Here is a 10,265-nt window from a genome sequence, read left to right as displayed (position 1 = left end):
GCGGAGTCCAGTACGTAGGACTATTGCACCCCTTTGTTAACAGTAACTGGAACTTGGCCTGGCGCACTGGCGTGCACTCAGATCCATTACAAACAGAAAATATCCATTACAATGTAGTGGTTGGGTGGAAGAGCTCACAGAAGTTAGAACTCTGCCTGCCACTGAAGGCTTGGAAAAAAGTATATTTTTCAACATTTTAGTCCGGCAAAGTGGTGTTCGTTGTACAGCTCGTTTAATACAAGGCGCTCTAGCTCTACATTAGACCGGTATGATTGTATGATTCATGTCATTTTAATGGTACACGGAACATTGCTAGCTACACACTTAGAGGTATAGGTTAAAATAATTGATCTTTTAATTGACTGCTCCTATCGCAAGAGTGAATAGGTGGCGTGTATACCGTGTGTAAAAGTAAACAGCTGGCTACCGGGCATTTAGTATGCCTCGAAGACTACTGAGACAGGTACCTGTGTCAATACATACTGTATTGACTATCACTTACTGCATTACATTAGTTAACACTAGGTAATACAGGCGATATTGAAAAGAGTGAGGCTATAACTTGAAAAAAAAAAGCTTAAAATATAATGTATATAGGTATTGTAGAGGTATTAAATTTAATGTTAATTTGAACGAACACAGTGGTATTAAAAAATAACTTACGAGTATAAATTTTCCACCGATTCAAGACTCAACATCAACACCCTACCCTATGGGATACAGAGCCACATAAACACAGTACGCACCAAGTCCTCAAATAACGAGTAATTCGGACAAGTATTAAACAAGAGGGACTAATCCCATTAATTAACAATAACTCAGTCCATTCAATTTACTTAATTGATGATATTTGGTGCTAGTGAAAACCAACAACCATGTACACACTCATATAAAATGAACACCCTTGATTTCAAGTAAAAACCATTTTATGAAACAAAGTAAAAATATCAACGTTGCTGTTAATTTAAACTAAAACATACAATAACGAATCTTAGTTGTAACAAATCAAATCTCTAATCTTAGTGTTGTAAGTGCTCAGAAACGTTTAGCAAGAGATTCTAGTACTTTGCTGAAGAACCTCATAAGTTATCCTTGCGGAAACATTGCAAGAAATCAAGAAGCGAAAAAGGGGGACAATTGTCAACAAACTGGAAAAGCCCCAATCGATATTATTTCACTTTTTCATCTCCGACAAGACCGAACGATCCAAATTAAATATAAATCGTATATCTGCTACGGAGTATCGTATCAGGAGCGCATTTATACGAACCGATTTGACAGTTGTAAATGCACTATCTGGTACGACATTCCTAGGCGATTTGTCAACCCTCTCACTACCGATACCATCCCGAATTTCATTTTGATCAGGACCGAAAATTTCTCATTATTCAAAGATTGTTTTCTCTTTGTCATCTGCTTATATTGCGTACTATGAAAATTTTATATGTGCATGCATGCATATTTTCTCATTTCTATTTCCTTTATTGATAATATTGAAATGCTGTCCAAAGTGTTGATTTAAACAGCATTTATCGCCTGATAGCACCTAGCTTTGGATAGCATTTTACAATTTACAAAGCTTACATGCATTCTCGCTTATTGTAGGACAGATGGCTGGTATGTAGATTTCAGACAGCTTTTTTTTATTTCCATTACATTTTTGTCGTTCTGAAATCAGGGTTCAAACCTTGACAAAATATCTAGGTCTAGGTACACACATTGTATTATGCCTTTTTACTTTCCGTATCCTATAGGAAGGAAAGCAATGTAATCGGGTCGATTTTTTTTTTTTTTTCAATTTTCTGCAATTAACTAGTTTTTCTGCAATTATACCTTTTTAGAAATGCTGCATAAGACAATTTTATTTTAAGAATAAAATAAATGATCATTTTTTTTACGTAACAATTTGCCAAAAAATTTGTTTTTATTTGATTTTGCTCTAAACCTTCCAGGAGATTACTACTTTCTTTTTTGTTTATTTTTCATCAATTCAACTTATGGCATAGGAATAGGAGGTACCACATTTTGCTGTTTGAAAGCGGTATCACATGCTGGTTTGGAGAAATACAGTCAAACCTGGATAGTCAAGGAAAAGCTGCTTATGTAATTGGGACAAAAATCGTTGATCTCTTAAGGTGTGTCCACACATAGTAGACCGGCCATCGATCAATGTCGACAAAACCGTCCACACACATCCGTCCTATGTTTGAATAGAATAGAACGTTTGGAGAAATACAGTCAAACCTGGATAGACAAGGAAAAGCTGCTTATGTAATTGGGACAAAAATCGTTGATCTCTTAAGGTGTGTGTGCACACATAGTAGACCGGCCATCGATCGATGTCGACAAAACCGTCCACACTACCTCGACAACATCCGTCCTATGTTTGAATAGAATAGAATATACCTTGTTTATCCTGCTAGAATGAGACTGAAGTCCCTTTACTTTTACTCCCGCAGTCTAAACAAGGTCTTATATATTTTTCATAGGTAAAGTTGAACACACCTTTAAGAGACTTGAGTTCTCAATTTCCCAGGTTCGACTGTACAAAGTCGGGCAGGGTGAATAAACGTAATTCAAATGTATGCTTCCGCATATGCACCAACGCGACGTTAGCCAAGTACATTCTACATCGGGGCAAACACATGTTTGTATGAGTTACATATCATATGGCAACTAATTGACCCACGTGTGACCTTACTCGAGTATTAATTGACGCCTCTGTCCCAAGTAACGAACTGGAATGCATGTACCAAACCATTCACTCACGCCGGTCAACTCAATTCTGCATTGCAGTATGTATCTACAATTCTACATATGCGAATTCTGGATTGCACTTAAATGTTATCAAGTTTAACGCAAAATGTCATTCAATGGTTAAATACGAGATCTTTTACTATCGAATCTGATCCCTATCGAATGTGTGTGCAAAATAAATATGTACCTACATAATTACACATGAAAGTAGGTATCCTTAAGAAATTACATACTATTCACGGTTCTTTGAAGACATTACAATAAAATTAAACTGGGGGACAACTATCGTTATTTAGCTAGTTCACATACAAAAAACACTTAGAGTTCGATCAAAATTTGATTTTTCGTGGAAGGAAAGGTTAGTGCGGTACCGGGCATTATGATGTCCTTTTAAGTGTATCTTATATTACAGTGTAATATCTAATTTCTCATACAATTTACGTTGGCGATAACGCAAAATGTCATTCAATGGTTAAATACGAGATCTTTTACTATCGAATCTGATCCCTATCGAATGTGTGTGCAAAATAAATATGTATGTACCTACATAATTACACATTAAAGTAGGTATCCTTAAGAAATTACATACTATTCACGGTTCTTTGAAGACATTAAAATAAAATTAAACAGGGGGACCACTATCGTTATTTAGCTAGTTCACATACAAAAAACACTTAGCGTTCGATCAAAATTTGATTTTTCGTGGAAGGAAAGGTTAGTGTGGTACCGGGCATTATAATGTCGTTTTAAGTGTATCTAATATAACAGTGTAATATCAAATTTCTCATACAAGTTACGTTGGCGAGGAACACCTCGAGATGATTTCAAATGCTTCAAGAGTGAAGAACTGCTAGGTAAGTCTGTCAATTTTCATTTCATATCTGAAAAAAAAGTCTCAAAAGCTGAAAATCAAATTGACCCAGTAGTTTAGGGCTTAGGGGTTCGATTCCTGACAAAATAACTGTTAAACAACATAGTCCAAAGTCACATAATACGAAAGGAAACTATTGGATTTATCTATCACTAGCGTCTAGCTGTGGGACTATAAACAGGGAGGAGAACAGCTAACCCTAACCAGCCTAGCAAGCTGGTAGTTCGAAAGACATTAGGTGATGTTCTATCTGGATAGTTTACTTACCTATTTACACATCTACCTACTCAAGGCACTGCTTATGATCCATTGGGACACAATACCTTCAATGTTGTTGTCCATAAGTAAAGTGTAAAAATAAAAATACCTACTCAACCTACTCACCGTTTTCCTAAATTATTGGCAGTATAGTTGTCCAGGATATATTGATTAGTGGCTGGCAGATGGGATACAAGTGAGAATTTGCTCCCCACCACCTTTCTTTTTGAATTGACCAATTTGAGCAATAGCTCACAGAATATTAACATCTTTACTCTGTGCTTCAAAACATCTGGTTCTATTTTGACTGAGGAAGACTTCAAAATTTCGGATACACTTTGAATAAAAAAGGATGTGTACCTGTGGACACAGAAGAATAGAGTAAACAAAATTTTTCAGCCGATTACATTACTTTCCTTCCTAGGCAAGGAAGTTACTTACCTTCCTGAAGTTAAGGAAGGTAAAAAGTTCTTTAATGGAGGAAGTGTGGCGAAAATGTGAAATTGTAAAATACATTCCACTTGTAAAGTAGGACACTACCCGTTTCAGGAATTGGGCCATTACTTGACTCTAATTACATAAATAATTCGCGGGTTCGATTCCTGCCCGGGGCGAAGTTGGTTTCCTTTCCATAAGAGCAAATTAATACACCATTGTTTTTTTTTTCTTCTTCTTCTTTTTCCTTTCTCTTTTTTTTTAGCTAACCCTAACCAGCCTAGCAAGCTGGTAGTTCCTCAAAGGGTTCTCTCTGCTTTTAAAGACCAAGCACAAGTCCTCACGATGGTTATTCAAAGAAGGTTATAATTTTCAGTATCAGTTCTCTCCCTCTGTGATACATAGATGACTTTACATGTCCCATTTATGATAAAAAAAAACTTACTCTTCTTCAGACAGTGATGTTGAGCTCTTGACATTATCCATTACAAATTGGGCATCTGATTCCAGTTCTAGCATAATATTATCTGGAATAATGGATTCCACACTGTATACATCTTCCTTGAGAGTGGCATTTCTATTACATGGAGGTAGAATGGAGACCAAACTTGTACCAGATGCAATCTCGCCATCCTCATTCTCCACTTTGATTATGTTAAGTTGTTCTTTCAAATTATCTCGAACAGATCCAGATACAATGTTCATTTTTTGAATATTTTGATGTTGACGAAGACCTTTCTTTGAAGCAAACACCTTGTAGAATTTGTCAGTTTTGTTTATCTCTTCAAACTTGTTGTCATTTTGAGACTCTTCTTTTTTCTCAACTAGAAGTGTGCTTGAGGTTTCATATAGTTTGACCTGTTGACAAAATGGAGTTTGAACATCTGCAGACTACTTTTGACCTTATATAATAGGCAGTTATTACCTCTCTATTCCTGGACAAAGGTTTCTTTCCCCCTTTTTTGACTAAATTTTATCTTGCACTTCTTTGACCATTCAAATGTTTGTAATAGAAATAAAAATTTAACAAGGAAAAATTATAAACCAACAATAAACATGTTACGCTTCTACTTGACTACCTAATCATGTGTGGTCTTTTCCCAATATGATATAATAAGTATTACCTTACTATGTGATGGTTTCTTTTTATTTTTACTCCTGATGGCAATAAATGTTCTACACTGAGGGTTCTGAGGAATCTCTCCGACATACACAGTGTCGCCTCCAATGGTTACTTCTACCGAGGAGCAAAGAGTAGAACCAGGCTCTTCAAGAGTGAAGAACTGCTAGGTAAGTCTGTCAATTTTCATTTCATATCTGAAAAAAAAGTCTCAAAAGCTGAAAATCAAATTGACGAATGGAAAATCAAATTGACCCAGTAGTTTAGGGCTTAGGGGTTCGATTCCCGACAAAATAACTGTTAAACAACATAGTCCAAAGTCACATAATACGAAAGGAAACTATTGGGTTTATCTATCAAATATTGAAAATATTAATTTCACCATTGGATGTGAAATTGGTAGTAAGGTCAAGTTTGGGATGATGAGACAAGGCCGGGAAATTACAATGTAGATAGGTAGGTATCACTACTTTTTTATGAGGAGAAAGAGGTCAAGGGTTCTTTTTGAGAAAAATCATTTTTGTAGCTTAACCTTACATAAGAAATATATCTTGCCGCAACTGGAATTCAAACCCCAGTATTCCCTGTTAAGAATCCAATATATTAGCCCACTACCTGGGACTGTCTAGAATTGTAATGAACTACAGAATTGTAATGAACTACATCTAAGATCCACTTCTGAAACATGTGGTGTGTAGTTTAGAAGCTACATACGTACAAGATTAATAACTAGGCTTTAGGATGACCAACGTGGCACAAGCCTAACCAACCTTAGACACTCTTGATGAAGCTCGGTTAAGCTCGATTCACCTTGGTAACCCTAAACAAAATTTTTCAGCCGATTACATTACTTTCCTTCCTAGGCAAGGGAGTTACTTACCTTCCTGAAGTTAAGGGAGGTAAAAAGTTTTTTAATGGAGGAAATGTGGCGAAATTGTAAAATACATTCCACTTGTAAAGTAGGACACTACCCGTTTCAGGAATTGGGGCATTACTTGACTCTAATTAGATAAATAATTCGCGGGTTCGATTCCTGCCCGGGGCGAACTTGGTTTCCTTTCCATAAGAGTAAATTAATACACCATTGTTTTCTTCTTCTTCTTCTTCTTCTTTTTCCTTTCTCTTTAAAATAAACAAAATTTTTCAGCCGATTACATTACTTTCCTTCCTAGGCAAGGAAGTTACTTACCTTCCTGAAGTTAAGGAAGGTAAAAAGTTTTTTAATGGAGGAAATGTGGCGAAATTGTAAAATACATTCCACTTGTAAAGTAGGACACTACCCGTTTCAGGAATATATAATTCGCGGGTTCGATTCCTGCCCGGGGCGAAGTTGGTTTCCTTTCCATAAGAGCAAATTAATACACCATTGTTTTTTTTTTCTTCTTCTTCTTTTTCCTTTCTCTTTTTTTTTAAAAAAAATTGAAGTTTATGGAATTTGGGACGTTTGGTTTTAATCCCTGGATATCCTGCCTTGATGAAGGACTCCTTCAATGTCAAGTTTTGGGTAGTTACAATACTTCTTTTAGGTTTGTTATGTTCCAGAGGATATCTCTTCAATCTTTAAGAATGAAGAGTTCAGAAGCCCAACTCCAACAAGACGGACCGAGTGAGGATTCTACTGAGGACTGTGAAAACACTGGCAGTGTGGTTAGCTGGTTGTGTGACTTGTATCACGGCCACTTCCCGCACTTCCTCTGCAACACAAGTCAAAATCAACAAAGCTCCCTCACCTCCACAACAACACCAGCAACAACGAATCTGCCATTCCAGTTGGTTTAAAAGTATGTAGGTACTAAATGTGATTGCCACTAAAAATCCAAACGCAGTTTTTCTTACTAAAGATAAGTACCAAAGTTTGATAAAGAATGTGAATGAAAGTAGGTAAGTCTAAAATAGTTGGTAAAACACCTTTAGAACACGATCTAATAAAAAAGTTTGTTGTCATGAAAGTTGGGGATACGGAAAAACTCATTTGTCCCCTGGATAAAGGTGACCAAAGTGTTAGGTTTTATGCATATTTCGAAGAACTGAAATATTATTTTGCAATTTAAAAGAAAGGGGTTCCAAATATGGTAATTTGAATTTCAAAAGAGCATTAGAAATCTTTATTTTCTACGTTTACCACTGAGCATTGGCGATTTTAAAGAATTACCAGTAAAAGTAAGAAATTTAGAAAAATTTCTTACATTTACCAGCACGTTTGGTAATTGTGAAGAATCACCGGTAATTTTTCAAAAGTACCAATTTTCTACATTTACCGTAACATATACACTACAATGTTATTTTGATTTTTTGCACACAAAAAAGTAATAACAATAATAATAAAATATCACCTACTTGTAAAATTAATTTCAATCTGTGCACATTTTTTTTTCATGATTTTTTTCTGGGATGGGGTCAGGCTTTATCAGATTGTCTTTTTACTATCAAAAAATCAATCAATCAACTATCAAATGTCTTTTTACTATTTATTGGGATTTTTAAAACCAGATCAATATTATTCTCAGTACCCTGAGTGTATACATAATTGTATATGAAAGACATTAGGTGATGTTCTATCTGGATAGTTTACTTACCTATTTACACATCTACCTACTCAAGGCACTGCTTATGATCCATTGGGACACAATACCTTCAATGTTGTTGTCCATAAGTAAAGTGTAAAAATAAAAATACCTACTCAACCTACTCACCGTTTTCCTAAATTATTGGCAGTATAGTTGTCCAGGATATATTGATTAGTGGCTGGCAGATGGGATACAAGTGAGAATTTGCTCCCCACCACCTTTCTTTTTGAATTGACCAATTTGAGCAATAGCTCACAGAATATTAACATCTTTACTCTGTGCTTCAAAACATCTGGTTCTATTTTGACTGAGGAAGACTTCAAAATTTCGGATACACTTTGAATAAAAAAGGATGTGTACCTGAGGACACAGAAGAATAGAGAAAAAAAATCATGTCCCAATAACCTTGAAAGAGTACTGTCATTCAAGTTTCAATAGCCTAATGTGACAAACTAACCCTGTGACTTTCAAAGAAGGTTATAATTTTCAGTATCAGTTCTCTCCCTCTGTGATACATAGATGACTTTACATGTCCCATTTATGATACGGCAAAGTGGTGTTCGTTGTACAGCTCGTTTAATACAAGGCGCTCTAGCTCTACATTAGACCGGTATGATTCATGTCATTTTAATGGACACGGAACATTGCTAGCTACACACTTAGAGGTATAGGTTAAAATAATTGATCTTTTGATTGACTGCTCCTATCGCAAGAGTGAATAGGTGGCGTGTATACCGTGTGTAAAAGTAAACAGCTGGCTACCGGGCATTTAGTATGCCTCGAAGACTACTGAGACAGGTACCTGTGTCAATACATACTGTATTGACTATCACTTACTGCATTACATTAGTTAACACTAGGTAATACAGGCGATATTGAAAAGAGTGAGGCTATAACTTGAAAAAAAAAAGCTTAAAATATAATGTATATAGGTATTGTAGAGGTATTAAATTTAATGTTAATTTGAACGAACGATGGTTGACTGCGGTTCAGAACGAGCCAGCCAATTTCAGGATTTATTTCTTAGAAATCAGTATTGACAAAATAATTGTTATTTATTAAATAAAAATAAATCAATTGAATTCTTACAGATAACTCAGTTCTGTAGACAAACGATAGGTCACTTCTTTTCCTCTTTAATCCTTATTCTCACTTACCTCCGAATAGCTTAGTCAGAAGAGAGAGAAGCTTATTGTCGTTTCCTTTTCAGTCCTCTCCCACGCTTACCGCCCATCGTAGGCAGAGGGGGGAGGGGAGTTTTAAGGACGTAGAGACGTTTATCCGTGCTAGGGGCAGGAGTCAAACCCACTATATGCAACATGGGATTGATTCTGAAATGAAATTATTTGTTGTTTTGATTTTCCGTGTCTTGGCATGAGAATGAGATAGGCTTGGCACCTATCTCACGGTGTTGAAAGGATTGGTACTTTGTGGTAAAGCAGAGCCTTTTCACAAATTTTATGGGTATCACAGAATTACTATAAGCCTCCTTTGCAATCAAATTTCATTTCGATAATCTTCTTACACTGGTAATACCTCCACTGGTCGCTACTCGATTAAATTAGCTACTCAATTGCCCTCACGAAGCTAAGTGCACCTCGAAATTTAAGCACAAAGACAAAAAAAAAAAAATAAATAAACTTCAATGCGTCGGAAATCAAAACCGAGACCTCCGGCGTGCAAGCCACCTATTGTTATACCAATCAAACCTCTTAAAAGAGGAAGGGGGGAAAAACTGATTGGGGCCGGCATTTAGGGACGATAAGACATCCATTACAGTAAACTATCAAACCTCTTGAAAGTGTTATTCAGTTAACTTACTTGTCAGCAGAAAAAGGGACAGAAGAGCATAGGGTTTTCAAGTTGAGAACATAGCAACAAGACAACAACGTCAATATGATGACATGACACAGCACCTTGTCCTGACTTTCAATCGTGAGTAATCTGAAAATGGAAAGTCAAACAAACCTCAATACCCTGACTGTCGAAAATGACCTTTATCTTTTCGTCAAAACCCCCTCCTTGTTTTCTTCTTCTTTAAGGTACTTGATATATTTTTCTACCTTGATACAATATGATATATATGTTACGGTAAATGTAGAAAATCTGGTAATTGTGAAAAATTACCGGTTATTTTTCACAATTACCACTGTCATTGGTAAATGTAAGAAATAATTCTATAAAACTCATTATTTCTCACATTTACCGGTTATTTTTCACAATTACCAGAGGGCCTTGGTAAATGTAGGAAATACAA

The 10,265-nt window shown here is 35.9% G+C and overlaps 2 protein-coding genes across 2 annotated transcripts in view; both read right to left on the bottom strand.

The window, feature by feature from the left end:
• Positions 1-3,897: 3,897 nt before the first annotated feature.
• LOC103505238 lies at positions 3,898-8,850 on the bottom strand. The gene is made up of 7 exons (XM_017442403.2): positions 8,846-8,850; positions 8,135-8,368; positions 6,631-6,634; positions 6,322-6,325; positions 5,446-5,588; positions 4,767-5,179; positions 3,898-4,246 (listed from the first exon to the last, which is right to left on the bottom strand). The coding sequence occupies exons 1-7, from the start codon at positions 8,848-8,850 to the stop codon at positions 4,009-4,011; spliced, it is 1,041 nt and encodes a 346-aa protein (XP_017297892.1). The 3' UTR covers positions 3,898-4,008.
• Positions 8,851-9,004: 154 nt separating this feature from the next.
• Positions 9,005-10,265, bottom strand: part of LOC103505494 — a gene marked incomplete in the record, with an annotated part of 5,979 nt that continues 4,718 nt past the window's right edge. Inside the window, 2 exon segments of the mRNA XM_026820813.1 lie at positions 9,005-9,339; positions 9,830-9,952. Coding sequence (XP_026676614.1) covers positions 9,198-9,339; positions 9,830-9,952 — 265 coding nt within the window.

This window comes from Diaphorina citri, unplaced genomic scaffold (assembly GCF_000475195.1).
Source record: "Diaphorina citri unplaced genomic scaffold, Diaci psyllid genome assembly version 1.1 scaffold9, whole genome shotgun sequence".
NCBI lineage: Eukaryota > Metazoa > Arthropoda > Insecta > Hemiptera > Psyllidae > Diaphorina > Diaphorina citri.
This window is presented reverse-complemented; position numbering and strand designations above follow the sequence as displayed.

Excerpts from the sequence above, each read along its gene's own strand:
- LOC103505238 (XM_017442403.2), bottom strand. Across the intron at positions 5,180-5,445 it reads AGAAACCATCACATAGTAAG|GTCAAACTATATGAAACCTC; the intron begins GTAATACTTATT and ends TTTTGTCAACAG. Across the intron at positions 4,247-4,766 it reads ACATCACTGTCTGAAGAAGA|GTACACATCCTTTTTTATTC; the intron begins GTAAGTTTTTTT and ends CTGTGTCCACAG.